The 24,982-nt window shown below is 44.9% G+C and overlaps 1 protein-coding gene across 4 annotated transcripts in view; it reads left to right on the top strand.

The window, feature by feature from the left end:
* The first annotated feature begins 364 nt into the window (after positions 1 to 364).
* Positions 365 to 24,982, top strand: part of Optn (optineurin) — a 43,856-nt gene continuing 19,238 nt past the window's right edge. For 2 of the 4 annotated variants that reach the window (XM_076572761.1, XM_076572759.1), the window contains exons 1-6: positions 365 to 1,303; positions 10,723 to 10,899; positions 11,857 to 12,059; positions 16,371 to 16,553; positions 19,993 to 20,069; positions 22,064 to 22,198. In XM_076572761.1, the coding sequence (XP_076428876.1) occupies positions 10,734 to 10,899; positions 11,857 to 12,059; positions 16,371 to 16,553; positions 19,993 to 20,069; positions 22,064 to 22,198 (764 nt within the window). In that variant the 5' untranslated portion in view covers positions 365 to 1,303; positions 10,723 to 10,733. Of the gene's footprint in view, positions 1,304 to 3,776; positions 4,000 to 10,722; positions 10,900 to 11,856; positions 12,060 to 16,370; positions 16,554 to 19,992; positions 20,070 to 22,063; positions 22,199 to 24,982 lie in introns of all 4 variants that reach the window. The other 2 variants (XM_076572760.1, XM_076572758.1) reach the window with 2 other exon arrangements.

The raw sequence follows: 24,982 nt of genomic DNA, 5'->3' as shown, positions 1-24,982 counted from the left end.
CAGACTTTCTGTGCCTGGCTCCAGGGTTAATTTGGGGCCAGGTGTTGGAAAGGACAGCAGGTGATCTGGTCTGTGCAACAGACTGGGCAGGGCTTGGCTCAATTCCTTGTGTTGATGAGGATCCCTACCTCCCCTTCCAATCTGTGAGCAGGTGCATATGCAACCACAACCACCTGTTCCTTATCACCACTGTAGCAGTAAATGAAATTCTTCCCTGGTTATGACATCCCTTTGACCTTGTGCACAAAACCTGATCTCATGCGCTCTTCTGAGCCACCTGGGAACCTGCCCCAGTTTCTACCTACTTACCTTTCGCTGGGGGTCTGGTTGTCAAGGCAACGCTTTGCTGGGAGCTCACCCTTCTGATCAAAGGCCATCTGTGTCTTGCGATGCCACCTTACTGATATCTTCTCAGGGACTGGGAATGCGAACAAGGGCGGTTCTCTATTGTTTTCTAGCTTTTCGTTCTCCAGTCCCTGCAGTGGCATCCTCCAGTATGGTATAGCTCTATCGCGGTTAAGACTGCTTCCTAAATGTCATCCAAAACAACCCATCAATCTCACCTGCTTGGGTCATCTGATGCAGCCACGTGTTAACGGCTTGATCTAGGCGAACAAGAGCTCAAGAGCATTTTACAGGGTTGCTATCTGTCCTTTTTCCTTCCTTCTTTCCTTCTTCCTTCCTTCCTTCATTTATTTTGTTTTGGTTTTTAATTGAAGCCTCCAAAAGAGGATAGGGGTTCAGTGGGAGAGTATGCTGCCTAATTGTAAGGTTTAAACAAACACTCAGGTGGCGGTGGGCAGAGAAGCTGAGAGACGAAAAGATGAAGGTCTTGCTCTGAGGATGCCTGAGACCCTTCTGAAGGGCTCAAAGACCCCATGTGATTCTGACCTCTCTCTATAGACACAGGGAAGCCCAACTCGGCCCATTTGGTCTGGTGAATAGTTTATTGTAGTTCACGCCAGGTGCCTGACACTTGGGCTTCCTCCCAATTCACTCGCGCCACATCGCGGAGGTGGATCGCGGGGCTCAGGAAGAGATGCCGAGGGGCGGGGCGTCGGGCGTGGTTTCCCAGGGGCGTGTCCTAGTGGGCGTGGTCTGGGAAATTCCCCGGCTAGGGCGGGAGCGGGCGCTGCGGTCAGCTGAGCGGCGCCCGGTGGGTCGCGAGGCCGCGCGTCACCGTCCGGCTGTCCGGTCGCCGCCCCCCCGGCCGGTCCCTGGTGGGCGTCGGCATCCAGAGCTCTGGGACTGGGACAAGATGCCAACGAAGCAGTGACCTGAGAGGAGCGGATCCCGGCGGCCGGTGAGCTGGGCGGGGGGGTGGCGGGCGCTGGCTGAGCCTGAGCGCGGCGACTCTCCCCGGGCCGGCGGGCTCCACTCCATCCTGGCAGCGATTCTCGCTGTTGCCGTCTCCGGGAGCCTGCCGCGGGGAGGGTGACGAAGCTGGGGCGGCCCTCCCGTAGGACGGCTTCCCTGGGAAGGCTTCCAGGGCCCAGGCGGATCCTGACCTGGTGTGAAAGGGCAGCGGGGGATGTGGGTGGGGGGTCTGGGCGGGTGGCGGCCGCCCCAGAGGACCCTCCTCTTTCCCCGGGACGGTAAAACACGGGTTTGGCTGGCCGCAGGTGACTTCCAGTTCAGGCCACCGAGGTGGTTTGAAGGTGACGTCCCAGGTTGATAGTGATTAAGCAAGCAGTCCGTTCATCCTAAGGAGGAAGTGGTTAAAGGTGCTGTCGCAAGGAACGGAGGCACTCTGAACGATGTGGCCCAGGAACAGTAAAGAATAGAGACCCCTTGCCAAAGTGGCACGCTTACAGAAGGGTACATAAACTGCTGTGTCTATCTGGGAGAGTGTGCTATATTCATGCGTGTGTATACACCCCCATATGTTTGTATGTGTGTGGGGAGGGACGGAGGAGAGAGGGAGGGAGGGAGAGAGGAAGAGAGAGAATATATGAAAATGAATTTAATGAAGCTGAGAACTTTATTTTTGTTTTGTTTTGTTTCAAGACAGGGTTTCTCTGTAGTTTTGGTGCCTGTCCTGGAACTCACACTGTAGACCAGGCTGGCCTCGAACTCACAGAGCTCCCCCCTGCCCCTGCCTCCCCAGTGCTGGGATTAAAGGCGGAGCTGAGAACTTTAAAGGAATGGTTATTACCACAGGCAGTGTGTAAATTGGAGGCAGTAAACAAGCCTCAGGGGAAAATGAAACCCAGCCCCTGACCTGGCCTCCATTGATTGTCAGGACTCCTATGTGCAGGAATGTATGCCAGAGGTGTTTAAGCTTGAAAAGGAAAACCTTAGGGAGAGCATCAAGAAATAACATAAGGCAGTATCCGGCCACTGAGCTTTCGCAACCATCTCCAAAGCTGCCCTTTTACCCAAAGCAGCCTCGCTCTTTTGACCTAGGGAGAGAAGGAGCCCCATTGCCTCAGGGCTGATAATGAGGTAGAGCTGGACAGAGCAGAGGCCGCTGCCAGAGACTGCCTTGCATTTGATTGGACAAGTGAAGTTTCATGGCCGACTGTGTGTGTGTTTGATCTGTTTACACTGAGCCTGTTTGAACAGAACTTTATGTATTGTGTGCAACACCATGAAAGTAACTACAGTTTTTACAACTAGCCTGTAAAATGCATAGTGTGTGTGTGTGTGTGTGTGTGTGTGTGTGCTCACAAAAGGGTGGGGAGAGTGTCTATATTTGGTGAGACTGATATAAACTTGAAAGGAATTGGTTATTATGAACTCCCTCATTTAAGTAGCACATAGTTTTTCTGACCTGCTGATCCCCAAATCTGCTTGCCTGATTTTTTTTTTGTAATTATAGAGACTTAGCATGTTAATGAGTTCTTTGGATTTTCTGGAAAACCAAAATCCAAAAGAAAAAAATTAAACTCTTTAAATTTTATTATATTTATTAATTCTCTGTGTGTGCATGCTTGTGTGTCGCATGTGTGTTCACGAAAGTGTGCACGTGTTTGCCACGGTATTCAACATGTGGACAACCAGGAGACAGTCTGTGAGAGATTCATGGATCCAAATCATGCTTGGCAGGACCTTTACCCACTGAATCATCTTTTTGACTCTTAAAATCCTTTGTTTCAATTTGATTTTTGAGACAGGGTCTCACTATGTCTACCTGACTGGCCTGAAACTCACTTTGTAGACTAAGCTGACCTTAAACTCAGAGAGATCTGCTTTGCTTTTGCCTCTCAAGTGCTGAGATCAAAGGCATGCACCACCACCCTTCCCAAAGTCTTTTTTTTTTTTAATTACCTTTATTAAAGCTTTCCTTGATTCTGCTTTGGCATGGGTATGATAACAAGTTACTAGAATATGTGTTATATAAGAATGTCCAGATCCTTTGCAGTGGTAGAGAAAAACAGTTCTGATTTTAAAAATATGGTTAAAAAGGATCTGGATGTGAATACCGTAGAACTGCGGGAAACTCATAACAATACTAACATGTGGGGTTTGCGCTAACGCGGCAGAAAGCGGTTTACAGGTGTTGGACTTAAATAGCCCTCGTTAGGCTGTGTTTTCGTCTTGTTTCAGCGAACTCTCAGAGGCTGCTGTGTGCCGGTCTCTAGTAAGGAAAAGGTGGAGAGGAAGTAGATGGTATAAGACTGATATAATTGCTGGGAGGGCTGAGGGGCTGGAAATACAAATGGCTTTGAGGTGCTCCGAAGAGCTGCTTCTCCACAAAATGTCATGTTTCAGCTGGACATTGAAACTGCCCCGTGGGCGTGTGCCAGAGCAAATGGGAGCCAAATATTTTCCAGGCAGAGGACACCGCAGAGACAAGGACACAGAGGCCAAGAATGCATGGAACCATGAGCCCTTTAATGTGGCATTTGTGGCTTGGTGACAGGAGGTGACATTGATGTATATGGATAAGTAAGCCTGAACATAAATAAAAATAAATAATTCTCCCCAACCTCAAATTGCAGCAGGATTGAAATGAAAAGAGAAGAATGATACTAAAATTCATTCAACAAAAACCTGGTAAATTTTTTTCTTGTATGCACCACAGTACCGGGGGACACAGCAATAGACAAAATAGGTGAAAGTTGAGCATTGCCAATCACAAGCAAAATTAAAGCCCAAGCTTAAGCCTTTAGGGATGGAGAGGTGAGAGTTTGGAAGCATTTGGAGGGAGAAGTGACTGGACTTGACCCCTTTAGATTTGGGAGAAGAGGGAATGGAAAGAAGGAAGTCTTACTGCCATGCTCCTGCCTTCGGAAGGGAGTTAAGTCTGTTTCTGTTTTCTGTGTATTAGTAGGTCATGAAATAGCCTTACGAAAAGCATTCCTAGCAAGCAACAGCGAGGCTTCTTTTACTCCAGAAAGAAGATGTGTGTGTGTCCCACCTTCCTTTTCCACAGAGATAATGGGTTTCGTCGTGTGGCCATGGAATCTACTCAGTCTCCCTCTAATTACATTTATGTATTTATCCTGTCAGTAGGGGGTGTGAGTGCACACATGCATGCTGTGGCACATGTGAGAAGAACTCAGGGCAGCATGTAAGAGTCACTTTTTCCTTCCGACATGTGGGTCCTGGGGGTCAAACTGGGCTGATCAGGCTTGACAAGTGCCTTTACCTGCTGAGCTATCTTGCTAGTTTGCTAGTGCCCTTCAGCTCCTTTTGTGAACAGAAACTACAATTTACCTATAGCCAACTAGTGGCTCTCTTCAGGAAACTGGTTTTCATTATTTAAACACTTTCTGCTCTTCCAGAGGACCTGAGTCCTGTTCCCAGTTCTCACTTCAGGCAGCCCCAGCTCCAGGGAATCCAATGTCTCTGGCACCTGCATTCACATGCACATACCCACATATGAACACACACCTGCACATACATTTAAAAAAGAGAGACTTCATTTACCCATGGAGGTATGGAACCTGCTAAAACTTCATTCATAAACCTGAAGACTCATCTACACCAGGGAAAAGGACTGAGCTTGTTTTGCATCTAGTGTCCAGTGGATGGAAGTGGGCATAAGGCAGATAACCCCTGGCACATGGCCTTCTGGCTGTCGGAGCCATCTTGTAATGGAAGAGACAGTGCCTGCTGGGAGTTAGGGATGGGGCAGTCATGGTTCATGTGTTCTAAGCCAGCTCTGTGCAGCCACACACCGTGGAAACCACACAGACATTCTTGTATTGAATAAGAAGTCAGAGTAGATTATCTCTAAGGCCAACTCAGGAATGAGATTTAAGCCCATGTCTCAGGGTCAGGTCATTACTTATATTACTTGACCTCAGAATTAAAAATGAAAGTATACATGGTTAGGGACTAGGAAGCTCAGCTAGGGAATAAAGCTGGAGAGTTGCTTCTGACTTTCTACCTTGCTAAATCCTGGTCTTTCTTGTTAGTGAAGTCTTGACAAATCCTGGGTTTCTTATTGTATCCTCCCATTGTTAAATAGCTCTTGTTTCTTTTTCTTTGAAGCTGGATTTGCTGTGTAGCCCAGGCTAGTGTAGAACTTCTGGCAACCCTCTTGCCTCAGCTTCCCTAGTGATGGGATTATAGGCTTGCACCATCTTGCATGCCTATAAAATGTTTTAGTTTGTTTCTCTCATGCTATTTTTTTTTTTGTCTCATACTGTAGACTTTGATGGTCTGGAACTTACTGTGTATCCCAGGTTTTCCTCAAACTCAAGGCATTCCTCCTTCCTCAGCTTCCCAAGTGCTAGCTTACAGATGTGCACGGTCTTCCCCTTCTCACTAAATATCTTTGCCTGGAAATGATCGACCCAGATCAGCTGCATTTCTATGAGGAGTCCTGTTGTTAGAGGGAACCTTCCAATAAATGCTCTTTACTGTTTTTGTAATCTCTGAAGATACATAAAAAGATCTGTATTTCTGTGTTTGCTCGGTTGACTGTAGTTTAAGAGGAAGTTAAAGACTTAGACATTCAAGCACCAGTGAGTTGGTTTAACAAGTAAAGGTTCTTGCTGCTAAGCATGATGGTCTGATTTCTATCCTTGGGACCCAGATGGAATGGAAGGACAGAAACAAACTACTGTCTGACCCCCACATAGACGGCATGGTGCTTGTGCTCACTCATGTGCTGGTGTGCGCTCTCTCTCTCTCTCTCTCTCTCTCTCTCTCTCTTTCTCTCTCTCTCTCTCTCTTTCTCTTTCTGTGTCTCATACACACACAGATGATAGATAGATAGATAGATAGATAGATAGATAGATAGATAGATAGATAGATAGATAGATAGATAGACAGGAAGGAAGGAAGGAAGGAAGGAAGGAAGGAAGGAAGGAAGGAAGGAAGGAAGGAAGGAAGGAAGGAAGGAAGGAAGGAAGGAAGGATAAAAATGTTTAAAGATTTAAGTATTCTCTTACTACATTTTACCAGTAGATATTTCACATGTCCACTGTGTAGTGGTGATCCATATTGATACCTTTAAAGTATTCAAAAATCCTGCAGTGTCCTTTGAGTCTCCCACTGTTATTTCAAACCGCTTTTAGTGAAATGGTGGTAATATTTAAATGCTCGAATTTGCAATATATGCTATCTTCTAATTCACCATGACATTTGAATTATGGAATTAATTTTCCTAACACCGTTCGACAACAATGTGACTAGATGCGTATATGTTTGTGAGAATGGTCAGTGTAATGGTGGGGCTGGCAGGGGGCAGTGGGGTGAGGGGTACTGAGCATGCCTGTGTTGAAGGGTGGAGGTAGGACTGTGATCTTTCTAGAAAGTTAAGCATACATTTTAGAGTTGCAGAGCTGAGACCTATGAGGAGCATTATCTAGTGATGAGTCAGTAGATGGTCTGTGGAGGCCAGGTGGCTCCCAAGGCCACACTCAGCTGTTAGTACAACTGATTCTTCTGCTGTCTCACCTAGGACAGCCCTGTTTTCTTCCAGCGTCCTTGTCAAATCTGGCGACCGGAACCAGTGAGAAGTATTGATGGAACAGTTGGAACCAAGGCCAGTCTGCTGTGGTTTCGTCCATAGGCTTAGTGAAGGTGCAGATATGGAGGTCAGGAGGAGAGCAGTCTTCAGGACAGTCCCCTCCCTTCCCATTCCCCACCCTTCTCCCTTTGCCCCTTCCTCCTTCTCGGCTCTGCTCTTCCCCCTCCCTTCTTTCCTTTTCTTCTGATAAAGCCATGAAAGAGATAACTTGTTGCTGACTGTAAGTGTGGTGGCATGCCTGTTATCCCAGCACTGAGGAGGCTAAGGCAGGAAGTTTACCAGTTTGAGGCTAGCCTGGACTACATAGCTAGTCTCTGTCTTAAAAGAAAAATAGATTGAGAGATGTTGATTTACACATATAATAAGGTAGAACTAAACACATCTTCTAGATGTCTATTTATTACTTTTTAAAAATCTGTTGAGATGGGCATAGTGGCTCATCTTTGTCATCTCAGCACTCAGCATGTGGAGGCAGGAGGATCACCATGAATTCAAGGGCAATCTTCTTTACATAATGAGTCCCAGGCCAACCTGGGCTATAAAATGAGACCTTGTCTCTAAAAGCGAAGATAAAAACAAAATCAAACGAGTATGTTGGGTGTAGGTATAGCTCGCTAGAGTGCTTGCTAGTATCCATGAGTTCTGTACCTGGTACCCACTTCCCAACACACACAAATCTGTCAAGTGTTTCTATGAATTTTGCAGATTAAATACCTCAGAAAAATTTACTGCTGCTCCAAAAACTTCTATTTTTTTATGAAATGTTATCACCAACATCATTATGTGCAGAGATGAAAATTTTAATTGATTTTTTTCTCTTCTATATGTATGTATATAGATGTTCACCATTTCTGAAATTGACGTCAGCCATCTTCCTTGATTGCTCTCTAGTTTATATATTGAGATAGGCTCTCTTCATTTAACCTGGAACTCCCAAATTCCAACTAGTCTAGCTGTCCATCTTGCCCCCAGGATCCCGTCTCTGCCTCCTAAATGCTGGCATTACAGGAGGCCACCATGCCTTTCTGACTTGATATGGGTTCTGGGAATCCAAACTTCAGTCCTCAAGCTTGCACAGTGAGCATTTGATCTTCAGACCATCTCCTCAGACCCTTTCATTGATTTTGCAGGGGCAGGTTTTCACCATATAGCCCACAATGGTTTGAAATGTGTGATCCTCCTGCCTCAGCATCCTAAGGCAGTGGATATGTGTGCATCATCATACTCCGTTGCAAAAATGAATTTTACGGAAAGTCATAAACATGGGCTTAACCCAGAAAGGGTACAAGGAAGGAATCTTAAACCAATTCAGTTAGGTAAAACCCACATCCGTACATGAGGCTCACAAGTGAGCCATGCTTTGTCAGTGAAATTGCCACCTCCTCGTGGACTTCATGAGATGCATTTCTTCTTAGCGGATGCTTTAAGTAATGCAGCCAGCCTGCTCTCCCCATCGGTGCTAGCACTGTGATTTACCCTCAAGTTCTTCAGACTGGAAGCAGTGGACCAGACTCTTGATTTTAGAGAGCCTGGGGAGAGCCCAGCATCCTGCCTCCTACGGACGTAGAAGGCAGCCCTCATTCTGTGCATCTGGTCTTGGCTTCATATGTGGGTATTAAGCATGCACACTACACGGTAGAGAGGGTGGTTCTCCTACCTGTCAGAAGAGGGACTGATTTCATGTATAATGGAATACAACTCATGGAGCCACACAGGCACCGTAACCATGACAAGCTGGCAGTCTGAGAGCCATGCTTTCTCCCCTAGTTAGAAGGAAGATTGCATACCAGGTCTGTAGCTCAGTAAGTGGTAGAGCACTTGCCTAATATGCCTGAAGCTCTAGATTCAATTCCTATTAAGTGTGGCAAGGGGCAGGGGGAGTGCTCACCAACATGAGCTCATGTGCCTTCTTCATCCCAGGCCTTTTTGCGGCACCAGTGGCTCTCTGCTTCATCATAGTTGTACGGCAAGCATTATCATTTGGTGCCATTTGTTGCATAGATGGATTTAAATTTGTCTTGTAATTAATTATAAGAAGTAAAATGTTAAGTTTTTTAAAAATTTATGTGTATGTGTGTCTGTGTGAGAATATACCATGTATATGTGTGTGCCTGTGGAGGCCAGAAGAGGACGTCAGATCTCCTAGAGCCAAAGTTACAGGCAATTTTGAGCCAACTGACATGGATGCTGGGAGCCAAAGAGGAGTGAGTGCTTTTAAGTACTGAGTTATCTCTCTGGGCTTGAGTCATTTGTCCTTTGTAGAATAGGGCTGTGTGTGTGTGTGTGTGTGTGTGTGTGTGTGTGTGTGTGTGTGTGTGTATCTGTCTGTCTGTCTTACTTTGTATTGTTTTATGATCTATCCACATCAGTTCATGATAGTTAGCTACCATTTTCATGAAGATGAGAATTTTTGCCTGGAATGTGTGTAGCCAGTCATTGGAAAGATGTCTGTTTGCCTGAGTGGTAGGTAATAAAGAAGTGTGTTATTTGTTTTTGCCCTTTTTGAGGGGCCTGCCACCCAGCTCCCAAATAAATCACACACGGAGACTTATTCTTAATTACGAATGCCCGGCCTTAGCTTGGCTTAGTTTCTAGCCAGCTTTCCTTAACTTTACATTATCCCATCTATCTTTAGCCTCTGGGCTTTTCTTGTTCTCTTACTTCTGTAAATCTTTCTCTTACTCTGTGGCTTGCTGGTTGTGTAGCTGGGTGACTGTCCCCTGGAGTCCTCTTCCTCTAGCTGCTAGATCACCCTGCTTTCCCAGATTTCTCCTTCTATATATTCTCTCTGCCTGCCAGCCCCACCTATCCTTTCTCCTGCCTTGCTATTGGCCAGTTCTTTATTAGGCCATCAGGTGTTTTAGACAGGCCCAGTAACACAGCTTCACTGAGTTAAAAAAAAAAATGCAACATAAACAAAAAATAACACAGCTTAAAATATTCTACTACAGAAGTGGAATTGACATTTACTCTTATGTGTGTGTTCTCATTGACATGTCTATGAAGTAAAGCCGTAACGTAGACATGTTTTCAGGATACACAGTAGGTATCAAGCTGCTTCAGTGTTTGTGTGTGTTCACTGATAAATATCATATCAAATCCTCAATAAAAATAAAACTTTACTTGCGCCTTTTTTTTATTATAAGATGGGTCTTCACATCAGCCTTGCTATGCGCCACACCTGCTTCCTTGCCTGAAAGATCAAGGTAGGGAGTGTCAGAAAGAAAGAGCAGGGCATGCCCAGTAGAGTGTCAGCACGTACTAAGCCTAAGAATTGCCAAAAATAAACATTACCTCCCATTCCTTTTAATCCAAGACAAAACACAAGATTTTAATAGCTTTCAATAAATATAAAACATTCAGAGTTTAATAGTTTTCAATAAATATAAAAATAGAGATCTTAATAGCCTTCAATAAATGTATAAATGAAGATTTTAATAGCTTTATTGAAATTTATCTAATTCCTAAACAATTCACTCAAACTCAGGAGATTTGACCTTAAAAGATTTCAAGGGATTTATGAAGTGATCCTTCACCAAGGCTACAGATATCCTAATCAGTATCACATCCTATGCTTCACATCTCATTTCCAGTCCTGCCCCTTTCTACACATGGTCCCATGGAGGTGGTCAATGCAGCTGGATGTTTAAAGGGAAAGTCTTCACAATGCAACTGGAGGGAGAGCCAGCAACCTTGGGAATAACTACTGCTCATTGCTAATGGATTTGTGGGCCTTTCCGAGGCCTGTGGCAGACTGGCGACAGCTATGATTTTAGCTTATGGCTTTTCCATAGGACCTGTTACCATGTCCCATCAACCTCTGAGCTGCCTGACTGAGAAGGGGGACAGCCCCTGTGAGACCCCAGGAAATGGACCCCCCAATATGGTTCACCCCAGCCTGGACACATTCACTCCTGAGGAACTGTTGCAGCAAATGAAGGAACTCCTGGTTGAGAACCACCAACTGAAAGGTGAGCAGGGATGTCATCTGGAAGCACGAGACTTTGAGCAGGGCTACAAGGCCTTTGGTTTACATGTTTTCACAGGTCAGACTCAAAAGTACTCTGTTTAGGGGCTGAGAGTGTAGATGAGTAATAGAGCGCTTGCCCAGCATGTGTGAGCGAGGCTCTAGGGTGGATCCTTACCACTAAACAAAAAAGAAAAAAGAAAGAGAGAGAGAAAGTATTCCATCTCAGAAAATAGTATAATGGCATTTAGCCCATTTAAAAGGCAAAAGAGAGGCACCTCTGTGATTACAATTAGGTGTAAATATTGCTTGTCAGGAGAAAGCATTCTAAGCTAGGCATGATGGTGCAGGGCTGTATCCTAGCTCCAGAACAGAGATGGGGATTCCAAGTTCATTGCTGTTGTGTGCTACATAGCAAGTTCAAGGCCATCCTTGAACTTGCTATGCTTTGTTTCAAAGGAGGGATTATATTCTGGTATCTCAAGCTGTGGCTAATTAATTAAACATTGTAATCAAAGAATGATAGGACTTTCCTCAGTCTTCCAGACTTCTGATCATTAACAGGAATTTATATCCCGAAATCAATTTTATTTGGGGGATTTTGTTGTTTTGAGACAGTGTCTCATGCAGACCTGGATGGCCTCCTGCTCACTATGTAGTGGAGAGTGACCTTGAACTCATCATCCTACCTCTTGCCTCCCAAATGCTGGGAATACAGTTGTGAGCCACCATGCCTGGCCTTTCTTGTGACCTTTAAGGACTAGCAGTGGTGTCCTAGTTTGTCTGAGCAAACTCTACTCACATCGCTATAGCTTTTTTCCTGCTGATGCGCCCAGCCCAGGCCACTGGCGCTGTGTAGATCCACGGCCCCAGGGTATTGAAATGGCCAGAGGGGAGAGCTGACTCATGAAATTCCATCCATTCCCTGGTGGGTGACTCCCTCTCTCTGAACCCCAAACAGAAGCCATGAAGCTAAATAATCAGGCTATGAAAGGGCGATTTGAGGAGCTTTCGGCCTGGACAGAGAAGCAGAAGGAAGAACGCCAGTTGTTTGAGACCCAGAGCAAAGAAGCGAAGGAGCGCCTGATGGCCTTGAGTCACGAAAATGAGAAACTGAAGGAAGAGCTTGGGAAACTAAGAGAGAAATCAGAAAAGCCATTTGAAGTGAGTACGTGAGCCACCGTGGTTTGATTTTCTTAGTGTGTGCAGTTGTGTGACAGAACCTTCCCTGGGGAGATACAATCTACACATCTCCAGATAGGAATCCCATAACAGACCAAAGTACGGATACCACCAAAGTCCAGCTTGGTGAACCAATGAGTTTTATTAGGGTGACTTACAGGAGTATGGGTGAGTGGCTACTTACAGGAGCAGAAATAACTCAAAGTCAGCTGCACCACCAAGGCCCACCCCAGCACGGGTGACAGCTCACAAAAGCTAAGAGACCTGCAGCACACTGCACAGCCTTCAGCAGCTCAACCAGCTGGAGAGTGTCCTTTCCCAGCGACTCTGGTCTGAACCTCATCCAGGCACCTTGGCTGGCTTCTACTTTTCTCAGACAGCCAGTCTGGTCTCAGGAGTCGTCTTTGTATTTCTCTTCTCTTGTCTTTCCAGCTCAGCTCCCTTCAGTCAGAGGAGGACTCTCAGCTTTTATTGCTTACTCTGGCGGGGAGGGATCTAGTGAGAGCTGGTTGATTTCAGGGACTTCCTGAAGCTATTTTGAGTTGTTCACCTTCCTGTTTAAAGAGCTTTCCTGCAGGAAGGAAATTTTCTGTCCAGGAGGAAACTGTTCCACAGCAGCAGTAGAACCTTACTGGTCCGGACTGTGGTTCAGGCTGGACTGGTGTTTTATATGGTCTTGGAAGCAGCGTGGAAACACTGGCTGGGTCATATATAATCTCTGTTGGGGAGGGATATTGATAAGGGCAGAGATGAGATGGCTCAGTCTGTAAAGTACCTGCCATGCAAACATGAGCACCTGATCTCCAACATCCATGTAAAAGCTGGCATTTGTAAATTCAGCACCAGGAGCCAAGACCGTCAGATTGCCAGCCAGCAAATCAGTGAGGTCCAGGCTCAGTGAGAGACCTCGTCTCAAAAACTAGGATGCAGAGTGATCTAGTGATCTAGGAACACCCCAGTGTCGAACCCTGACCTCCAACACCCTCATGCATGTTCACCTTCATGCACATACCCACATAAACATACGTGCATACATACCAATATGTATGTTTGTGCATGTGCATATGTGTGTGTGTAGAGAGATATCTCACAAACAAACCCGAATTTATAAGATCTCATACAATATAGTGCAAAGATAATTCTGAGCTTTGCATGGTGGCTTACAATGTAATCCCAGCACTGTAGAGACTGAGGCAGGTGACTCAAGAGCCCACAGCCAGCCTGGACCACATAGTGAGTCCCAGGCCAGGCTGGGTAGTATAGGACTCTCTGTCTAAAAAAAAAAAACCTAAAAACATATTCAGGTTATAAATAAGTGTTTCATATTCATTACAATGGTAGGTCAGGGGCCGGAGAGATGGCTCAGAGGTTAAGAGCACTAGCTGCTCTTCCAGAGGTCCTGAGTTCAATTCCCAGCAACCACATGGTGGCTCACAACTGTCTATAATGAGATCTGGTGCCCTCTGCTGACATGCAGGCATAACACTGTATACATAATAAATAAATCTTTTTAAAAAATGGTAGGTGGACCTCTGCCTAGAGCCATCCAATTGTTAATTCTTGGTTTATATCCTTGATATAAAATTAGATTTTACAAATGCACCTTGGAATGCTTACTTTTTTGACCTGTTATCCTTTTAAGTAGTGATGATTCCCTTTACAGTTTGCTTTTGAAAAATGACTTAGGAGTGCCACGCTGTGATATGGCACACTGACTGCTGGGCTCCCGTGGTTGGAGAGGAAAATGGTCACATTTTGGTTAACCCAAAGGTCCTGTGAAATTCATTCATCCCTGAGAGTGCATGTCAGGGGTACTAATAAAGGACAAACCCGAGCACACTTGATCCCAGCTGGTCCTCCACCACCCCAGGTGACATCTGGGTGACACCTGCCATCCATTCCTTCCAAACCTCACACTTAACCCTTCCAAGGATGGAGCACTGAGATTTCTGTTTTTGTTTTTTTAAGCTTACTATCTAAAAACCCATTCTAGGACCATGTGTAGTGAACTGGTACATACCTGTTATCCCAGGATAACTCAGGAGGCAGAATCAGGATTGCCACAAGTTGGAGTCCAGCCTGGGCTGCATAGCAAGGCTCTGTCTTAAACAAACAACAACGATAAAAAACAAAACAAAAGCAAGTATGGCAATATGAATTTGTACCCCAACACTAAATGGGGGTGGGAGGCTCCCTGGCTAGTCAGCCTAGCTGCAGTTGTGACGGCCAGGTTCAGAGAGACAGTGTCTCAAGACAATAAGGTAAAAATAAAAAGAAATCAAAATAAGGTGGGGAAGTAATTGACGAAGATATCCTAACACAGCCTCTGGCCTCCACACCCACATGCATGCGCAAGTGCACTTGTATACATGCAGATACCATACACATGTTCAAAAACAATAAATTCATGCTAGGGCTGGGGTGTGGCTCAGTGGTAGAGCACTTACCTAGAATGCACAAGATCCTGGGTCCAATCCCCAGTAATGAACAAAAGACAACAAAGAGGGTTTTAAGAATTCTATAAACTATAATTAGAGAGGTACGAAAGTTAGGAAGGGGGCGTGAAGCGTGGCGCCTTGTACATCGAGCTAGGGCTTTCCTGAGGAGGGAACAGGGAGGCCTGAAGGTCATAGAAGAGACTATGGACTACGGGGTGTCACATTTTCCTTCCGACCCAAGGAGACTGAAGCCGGGACTTCAGAGAATGTGAGGACCACACCCCTAGTGATCAGTGAATGCAGATGAGTCTGTCCTCCCTGTGAAACAAAGCCCCCCATCTCAACAGGCCATCCCCCATTGCTGTCATGTGTGGTCATTACAACAGGGTCAACTCAACATGTGACATATATTTCACATGTGTGCAGTACCAATTAATGTGTATTATTGATTCTATATAGGCTGAAATCTAGCTTTTCCTTAATCTCTGAGGTTTTGTCATCTTCTTTCTCTCAGATTTACTTTTTTCAGTCTTAAAACACCAGCATAGAGTAATGATATACCTGGCAGCTAGCACACTGGGGGACTGGAGAGCCGTCTCTGAGCCCGATCACGTTCTTGGTGCTCTGGCTTCTGACTGCACCTGTGTATGTGTGAGGGGGTGGGGGGTGGAGGTGGAGATAAGTAGGTGTTTGTGGGGAGGGGAAAGGGCAGAAGGTTGCGTTTTAACAGCTTTTGGTCCTTGTTTTCTGAGATTTTGAACTACAGTGTCCCAATACATCATTGTCAGAGTCTGGTTGGTTATTTTCAGGATTTTAACCTATGCTTCTAGCATGCTGTGGAAGCTTTCTTTCTTGTCATTAAGTTATTTTAAATTTTGTTTGTTTGTTTGGTTTGGTTTGTTTTTTTGAGACAGGGTTTCTCTGTGTAGTTTTGGTTCCTGTCCTGGATCTCACTCTATAGATGGACCAGGCTGGGTCTGCCTCCCTAGTGCTGGGATTAAAGGTGTGTGCCACCACCGCCCGGCTCAAATTTCTTTTTTCTTTTTCGTGTGTGGCTCTGTGGATTGAACCTAGGGTCTGACACATTTGAGGCAAGCTACCATTCAGCTTTACCCTTAGCCCCCAAATTCCCATGTTATATGGTGTGTCAAAATAAGTTGTTAAATAAAAGGGAGAATCTTCTAAAAGCATAGCAGATGAAGATGTTAGAAAAGTGCCTTTTCTAAAATGGGCACGGTGCTGGAGATGGAGCTCAGTTAGGACCCAGGTGCTACAGACCCAGAACACACATGAAAAGGCCAGGCATGGGAATGTGTGTATGTAACCCCAGTGCTGGGGATGCAGAGACAGGTGATCTCCTGGAGCTCACTGCTCGCCAGCCCAGCCTACTTGTCAAGTTCTAGATCAGTAAGAGAACCTGTCTCCAAAAGAAAACAAAAACAGAAAAGGTGGACAAGATGGTTGGCACCTGAAGAGTGATACCTAATGTTTTCCTCTACACACACACACACACCATGAGCATACCCACCCACATGTGCATCCCCAACACACAAATATAAAATGGGACATCGTGGTACATGTCTATAATACCAGCACTTGGAAGGTAGAGGTAGGAGGCTCCAAAGTTCAAGGCTATCTCAGCTCTGAGTTTAAGGCCAACCTGGGCTACATGATACCCTGTTTTGAATGAGAAAGAGAGAGAGAGAGAGAGAGAGAGAGAGAGGGAGGGAGGGAGGGAGGGAGGGAGGGAGGGAGGGAGGGAGGCATGAACATTGTCTGTGATGTTTGGCCATCAAGTTTGCTGGCCAGACCTTGGTTTGATTTTTGTATTTTTACACATTCTTGGTCTTCCCAGGGCTCCATAAGTGACTCCAGGCTCCCCAGGGCAGACTTGGAGCAGGAAGTAGAACAGCTGAAGACCCAGGTGATGCGCCTTCAGGCTGAAAAGGCAGACCTGCTGGGCATCGTCTCCGAACTGCAGCTCAAGCTCAATTCCAGTGGCTCCTCAGAAGACTCCTTTGTTGAGATCAGGATGGCTGTAAGAATTGTGGTCGTTTTTATATGAAGCAAACGCCCAACCCTCCCCCCTCTAGACATGCAAAAAATAATACCTCAGTGTGTTGTCAACACAGCCTGTTCAAATAATGAGGAAATTCCAGTATAACAGAGATAAATCTGCTCCCATTTTTGAAGTGTAAGATGAGGCCTAACAAGGGTCTGTTTATATTGGAATCCAACACTAGCTAAAATAAAAAAAATTACTCAGCTATCTGGACAAAAGATAGAGTCCTCACCCCACATCTGTTCCTGCCAAGTTGGACATTTTTATAACTGATCTGAAAACAAACAAAAATATCCCAAATGAAAACCAGAAGCATGAATTTTGTCTTTTTTTTCCCCAAACCAAATCTCAGAATTGTGTTGAATAGTTCACTTAGGAGAGCAAAATTGTGATATGTTTGGGTGATTTTTAAACAGCTCAAATTATTTTTTATATAAGTGCCATAAAACTGTGTGGTGGTCAGAGGACAACTTTGAGGAGTTGGTTCTCTCCTACGATGTGGATCCAAGGAATTGAACTTAATAGTGTTTAATGGGCTCTTTGCAAAGTCTAGTGAGGAACCATGATAATTAAAAATAAGAGGGACTGAAAAGATGCTTCAGCCGGAAAAGGTGCTTGCCACATAAGCCCGACAACCTGAGTTTGGTCTCTGGAACCCCCAACAGTAAGGCAGAAGGAGAACGCTGACTTCACAGAGTTGTCAACTGGCCTGTGCACCTACCCTACAGAGCAATCACCCACACATAGCCCCCCCCAAAAATATAATAATAATAATAATAATAATAATAATAATCGATACATTTTAATGATAAAATGTATTGATTGTGTAGCTTAATTGGTAAGAGTGCTTGCTTGACAATTGGACATGTGAAGCAAGCCAGCCAGCCTCCTGGGGACACAGGAAACAATTACCCACAATTTGCTGTCAACACAGCTAAGCCAAATGAGGAGTAAGAGTGTAACAGAGATAAATTGGCTATTAAATTTTGCCAAGGCAGCTGCCATTATAAATTTGCCTGCACCACTGCCTGTTAGGGAACCAAAGCCTGAAGACTCAGACTTGCAGGATTTGTGAGCTGGTTATATTTCCATAAGCTAATGGAGTAAATTGTCACAAATCCTCAAAGATGGTTCGGGATGCTTGGGCTACTCTCTTCCTAAGCCATGGACAGAGTTTTCCAGCTCACAGGAGGAGTGAAGCACATTTACACTCACAAAAACTGCCACCGGTCTGGGAGGCAGCAGATGATGCTAACCCTGGAGAGCCAGCCCTCTTTGGAAGCTTGTTTATTTTTAAGTGTTTAGCACTGGACAAGGGTTGTCCTGTATGCATGTGAAGGGTGCGTAAAGAAACCATTGACCTGGCCCCTCCACTATTAGGGAGATTTTGATTGTGGATAAGAGAGAGAATATCCAGCGGCAGCTAGAAGAGTCTGTATCGAAGAGAAAAGCAAACTGCACATGGCCACGACTGTCATTTCTGGACATAGGCACTGCCTTTGTAGTTTAGGGAACTGGAGTTGCCTTTGGACCTGACACTAGCCGTATAAGCCTGGCAATGTATGCTTCGTGTATGAAGTCCTGGGTTCCATCTCCAGTGCCACATAAAACTGATCGTAGCCGGGCGGTGGTGGTGCACGCCTTTAATTCCAGCACTCAGGAAGCAGAGGCAGGTAGATCTCTGTGAGTTCGAGGCCAGCCTGGTCTACAGAGTGAGTTTCAAGAGAGCCAGGACTACTTCATAGAGAAACCCTGTCTGGAAAAACCAAAAACAAAACAAAAGAAAAGAAAAACAAAACTGAGTATAGTAGCATAAACCTGTAATCCTGGGACTCAGTAGGTGGAGGCAGGAGGATCAGAAGTTCAAGGTTATTCTAAGCTATATAGCCAGTTCAAGGGCAGCCTGTGATACATGAAACCTTGTATCAAAAAGAGGGGGGTGGGGTGGCTGGAGATATGACTCAGCAATTAAAATAATACTGCCATTCCAGAGGACCTGAGTTCCATTCCCAGCATCCACATTGGCTCACAACTGCCTTTAACTCCAGCTCCAGAGCACTGACACCTTCTTCTGGCCTCAGATGGTACCTGTACTCACCTACACTTACTTACACACCAATACATACATGTATATAATCAATAATAAAATAAATATTGGCATGGGGCAGGAAGAACAGAGTTACTCTGGGTGTAGAGTGAGGAGGAGCTCATCTTTACCTCCCTGCTAGAAGCTGTGAATTGGCTTCTGAGAACAGAGTTTGAAGTCAGAGCTATCAAATTTCAATTCTGTGCAACCCAAGTGAATTGGCCAACTGAGGCAGTGTATATTAATCTCTGAGCTCTTGTGGGGTGTCTCTTTTGATGATATCTGGGTATACTGAGTCTCATAAGAGAGAAAAGCAGATAGATAAGCATTAGAGGGCTCTCTCCTCAGTGATGCTAAAAGATACCTGAATTGAGGGTAAAAAGCACACCAGGACAAAATCCTTTGTAATGGAAGTGTCATTCCACTTTGTCAGAGTCATAGCTGATGTGAGAAGAGAGATTAAGGAGAGGAGTGGACTTTGTAGATAAGCTCGGGGAGTGGAGAGCAGCTTACAAGACACCCAAGGTACAGATAGATCTGGGGTGGTTAGTGTGGGGCTTCTTACTCACCAACTGCTCTACAGACCAGTACAGTTGGAAAACGACCCTCTAAGAAATTCATTCAGGGTGCCCAGTATGAGGATTTGAAAAGCATACTTGTCTACAAGTGGCTGAAGATGACTGAAACACAAAGTTAGAGCTTTAGCCCTGTAAATGGCTGATAAAAGTCAGGAAACCCAGAAATTTTATCACAAGCTTCCAAAGAGGGCTGGCTCTCCAGGGTTAGCATCATCTGCTGCCTCCCAGACCGGTGGCAGTTATTGTGAGTGTAAATGTGCTTCACTTTCCTCCTGTGAGCTGGAAAACTCTGTCCATGGCTTAGGAAGAGTGTAGCCCAAGCATCCCGAACCATCTTTGAGGATCTGTGACAATGTACTCCATTAGCTTAAGGAAATATAACCAGCTCACAAATCCTGCAAGTCTGAGTCTTTAGGCTTTGGTTCCCTAATAAGCAGGCAAATTTATAATGGCAGCTGCCTTGGTAAAACCATTGCTTTGTAAGCCTCATCCACACGCTTATGGAGTTGGGTTGAGGGTGTTCTGTTGTAGGAGACCAACCTTATAAATATCACTAGATATTTATAATCCTGACAGGGTGTGCAGGCCCAGAGGAGAGTGTTTTCTGTTTCATTGAGTGACCCAGTTTAGATCATATCTCATACAAAAGCTGAGTCTTTTCCTAGGGTGGAATCTTTTGTCCTTTTCCTTGGGAAAGGGATCTGTCTTGCAAATTTATTGTATTCAGTTCCTTTTGTCTCTTCGTTTACAGGAAGGAGAAGCTGAGGGGGCAGTGAAGGAAATGAAGAACAACAGTCTTAAACCTACAAGAACTGACGCCATCAACATGTAGGTGGTGGAACTCCAGAGTTGTCAGGCGCACGGAAGGGGCAGTCTTGTCACTCTGAGCCTATCGTTGGAGGTTAGGCATGAGGGACTGCAGAAAAGTAACTTACTTTGTTTTCTGAGGCAGGGTCTTCCTCTGTAATCCAGGTTGGATTTGAATCTGCAACCATCCCACCTCGGCTCCCCACCAACTAACATGCATTTTCTTCAATAGTGTTTAACATTGCAGCCCAAACTGGCGGGAAATGGAAACAATGTCTGGTGCCTTTTTAACAGAGGGCTAGGAAGTACTGAGCCTCTGTTAAGAGAAGTTTCCTTTCTGTTAGGAGTGTAAGCAAATTCATCCTCAACCAAAAAGGGACTCATTCATTCCTAGTCAGCAGTCCTGTGTTTGCTCATTGGTCTGTCAGAGCTGCTCGAAGTAAACAGGCTGCCAGCTTCCTTAAATGGGATGTACCCTTTTTCTCTTCCCTGTTCTTTCCTGGTTATAATAAGCCACAGTAGCCAATACTGGTTACCAAGACAATGGCCGTGATAGCTGTCAGTCATTGGGACATTTCTTGAAAGTGCCCCAGACCTTTTTCCTTAGCTTATTATTAGTGTGTATGTATATGCTAGGGAAGGAACATGCCACAGCACACATGTGGAGGCCACAGGACAGTTTATGAACACCTGTTCTCTCCACTATGTGGGTTCTGAGGATCAAACTCAGGCCATCAGACTTGATGGCAACGTCTTGACCCACTGAGCCATCTTGTCAACCTCAAAAATGTCAGGGAACTTACCTATGGAATCTCAAATCTGCCTTTCCCCAGCAGGTTCTAGAAAACACACAAGTCATGGAAGGGCCTTTGAGCAGAGGCGGTAGAAGATCTAGGCACTGAACTTCTTGGTTCTTGAAGGCAATATTACCCAAAGCTGGTGGTTTGCTTATTCTCTGTGTGTGGACGTGCAACATTAGTCCATTGGCCTGTCAGTTTGCTTAGAATTTCTCTGCATCTCTTACCTCACAGATTTTTAAAACTTTTTTTCTATTACTTGATAGATATGCATAGAGAATGACACAGTAAAAGTAGCAAAACTTTTTTTTTATGTCTGCCCCTATGTTTTCATGTCATGGAGAATGTAAATAATACAACAGTTTTTTACCTAAGTAATTGGTATACGTGAGTGTTATTCCTGTTTTGGGGGTTTTTGGTTTGTTTTTTTTTTTAATTTAAAATTCAACTTTCCCTAAATTGCTGCTTTTAATATCAAAACTTTCCTGGAAATAGAGGGAAGAAAAAAACTACTTGTAATTTTAAAAGCACTTCCTCTTCCTTTATTTTCATATGTAAAAGCTATTTCCTCTTTCAGGCCAGTAGCTCTTACCTTTTATGAGTCTGGTAAGGGCTCTGATACTGGTTTGCAGGCTTGGAGCTCCAGCTTTGGAGCCTTTAATCCTGGCTGGTAGCTGTGTGAGCCTAGCAGATGACCGAAAGACTAGCTGCCATCCCTGCCGTCCTGGTCGTCACTCTGCACATTCCGTCACTGGCTGACGGTCATAGTTGTTTGTGTCTCCTGACCAGCTTCTGAAACTTAGACAACATTTGTCAGTAGTGTCGACATGTCTCTGCTCTGTGGGAAACCAAAACCAGAGCAGTTTTTCTTACCTGACTCACAAAGGTGATAAGTCTCTAACAAGCTGGAGTGGGCAATGGCCTGAATGTACCTGTCTGCAGCCCTCTCTGAAACCAGATCTCTACAGATCGCAGTGAGCACTCACATTATGAGGTTAGCTTCCTTGAAGCATCATGTTAGCCGCCCCCACAGCCTTCCCAGCATGCATAGAAGAGTTAAACAGTCCACAGGATCAGCTATGCTTGGGGCAGTTGAGAACTGACTGGAGGACGTTGGTTTCGGCTGTACTGGGTGTCTCTGTTCTTACTCTTGACATTTGTGTTGAGATTAAAACCCTTTTAACTTCCATACTGAATGTGCTGGTGATGTCTTATTAGGACCAAATCTATAGAAGATGCCAGGACCTATGTGGAGTTTGAGGAATTAACTGTGAGCCAACTCCTGCTTTGCCTGAGGGAAGGAAACCAAAAGGTGGAGAGACTTGAAATGGCACTCAGAGAAGCCAAAGAAAGGTATGAACTATCAATGTGAAAGATTAATGGGCTAGGAAAACACAAATAAGATACCACGAAGGTCTCCCTTTAAAGTGTACATTCCAAGGCTTTTAGTCACATGACTATGCCCATTGCCACAATCTAGTCTTAGAACATTTCCTCCATATAAAGAATCAGTACCCCTCAGCGTTCACTACCCACTTCTCCCGGTAGCTGACTCTGTCTTTGGAGATCTCTGAATACTGGACATTAATACAGCATTGGTCTTCTGTGACTGACTGCTTCCACCCACCAGAGTGTTTTTGAGCTTCATCTACAATGTTGTGTACGCTAGTACTCTGTTCCTTGATGCTGGTGTATAATAAAATAGAAGGTGTGTAAGCTTGGCAGCTTGCTAATCATATATTCCTAATCTTTCTTCCTGCTTTCAAACAAAACCCAGCTTTCTCCCTGGATACCGGAAGGTGTATAGCTCTTTAGAGGTGCACACCCAACCCTGAGTACCTTGGAAAGGTCCCTTTTTCAATGACATTGAACTTCTGTCTTATGACCCAGATGACTCTCAGTATTTAACAGGGCCAGGCAATAAGTCATTGCAGAGATTCATATTCTCTGCATGGTACCAGGGGAGCGGGTGCTTCTCAGACAAGGCAGGACTGAAGCCAAGACATGTCATAGACACATGGTTACCCAGCCTGATTTGCACACACACTGAAATCGGTTATGGCACAAACACATTGCAAGACCAACCCTGTGTTTTTCTGAAATAAGTGGGCCAGCTTTCTGCCTTTCTCCCCAATCACTGGAAACAGAGATACAGGTGTTCTACATTTAATTTTAATGAAGATAAAATTTTAGGGCATATATGGGGGAAAGGACAGTAGTAGGTTTGCCTTTCTTCTTTGGGGTATGTGCGGCTTTCGTGCTTCATGCTATTTGAGGGCTTTTTGGTTTTGGTTTTTGTCATGTTGAGTTTTTGTTTTTGTTTGTTATTTTAGGTTTTTGTTGTTTTAGGTTTTTTTGAGATAGGGTCTCACTATGTAGCTCTGGCTGGCCTGAAACATGCTGTGGTAGACCATGCTGATCTCATAGAGACCCACCTGCTCAACTCCTGAGTGCTGAGATTAAAAGTGTGCACCGTCACAACTGACTTGATCCATATTTTCTAAATACGGAAGTAAGGAGAAAGAAGTTCTTAGGGAGTGTAGCCCCGGTTTAAACAGCAAGGGAAAGATGACTCAAAGCGAATGTTTGCCCTAGAAAATTAAGATAACTTGTAATTCAAATGTAGGTCAAGACCTGTGTCAAGGTGAACGGTACTACAGTGTTAATAAGCCACCCTCCTGCCTTCACCATCTGGTGTCTCAGCCATGTATTCAGCCGAGCCAGAGAGATGGTACCTCATACCAATTAGGGTTGACAGTTTGCAACACAAAAATAATAACAAAGATGGGCTCTGCAGACTGCCTGTGGAGAAGCAGTGCTTTGACGGGAGCCCGTGGAGAAGCAGTGCTTTGAGCAGCCCCTTCCCACCCACACTGCTGCTTCTCAGTCACTCTCAACTCATCTGCCTGGTTCCTTTGGTAGCTGCCTTCATGGATAAGGTTTGAACTGTTGTCTTTGAAGATTTTTAATGGTGACATATTGACCCCTAAGTATGGCTGAGGAAGACTTACCTGTCTTGTACAGCCATCATCAACACACTACATGCATTTACTTGCTCTACCTCCTGTCCCCAGCTGAAATCGATAACTTTGAGCTTTAGTCAAATGCCTGCTCAGTGTTCACGTTACTGAGCATTTGGACACATGCACACAGTGGATATGTATTCTCACAGTTGGACCATGCTCTGTGCAATGATCACTTTTCCTTCTTAGACTTTTTATATCTCAGTGCAAAATTAGCCACTTAAACATTTGCCTAATGTCTTAGTCTGTTTTCTGTTCCTTTAACAGAATGAGTTCTAAACTGTGGAAGTGGATTCAGCCTACAGTTCTGGAGGCTTTCAACAGAAAACAGTCAAGCCTTTTATTAGGAACCCACTCCTGAAATGATAGCTTTCCTGAGGGCAGGGCTGCTATGGCGCTATGGTAATTGGGTGGTAACATGAAGGGCTGGAGACATGGCTCAGCAGTTCAGAGCATATAGTGCTCTTACAGAGGACCTAAATTTGGTCCCCAGCACTCACACTGAGCGACTCCAGAGGATCTGATGCTCTCTCCTGACCTCTGCATTCATATGCGCACATGCACACACAAAATAAAAATAAAAATCCCCTACCCCCTAAAATCTCCCCATGAGTTTTGGAGGGGATGTTCAAACTGTAGCTCCAAGTTTTCCCAATCTCTAATTACATCTCTACTGATGTACTGAGAAAGAATATGAGAGGAGAATATTTTCTGAGCTCTGCCTATCCAAAAGTCTTCCCCTTTATTCTTGATGACCAGTTTGGCTAAACAGGGAACTCTAGGCTTGTTTTCCATGTGAAGTTTAAAGCATTGCTTTGGCGTGCTCTAGCTTCGGGTTACTGTTGAGAGACCCATTGCCTTTCTGATTCGGATTCTTTTGGGGTGGAACTTTTTCACTTACCCCTGCATGCAGTTTCTTCAGTGTCCTACCCGAGTAGTCAGAAATGGGACACAGGTTTTTGGTGAGGCTGTTTTTCCTTCATTTGTTCTGACTTCCATTGAACCTTTTCGTTGTTCTCCAAGCTCCTTACAAAGCAGTCTCCATTAATGTAGGGATTATGTCTAAACTTGGTCCTCTTTCATTTTTCTAGAACCTGCTATCATCTTATTACTT

The sequence above is a fragment of the Peromyscus maniculatus genome, chromosome 5 (assembly GCF_049852395.1).
Source record: "Peromyscus maniculatus bairdii isolate BWxNUB_F1_BW_parent chromosome 5, HU_Pman_BW_mat_3.1, whole genome shotgun sequence".
Taxonomy (NCBI): domain Eukaryota; kingdom Metazoa; phylum Chordata; class Mammalia; order Rodentia; family Cricetidae; genus Peromyscus; species Peromyscus maniculatus.
The sequence above is the reverse complement of the archived record's forward strand: the minus strand, read 5'-3'. Positions and strand labels throughout refer to the sequence as shown.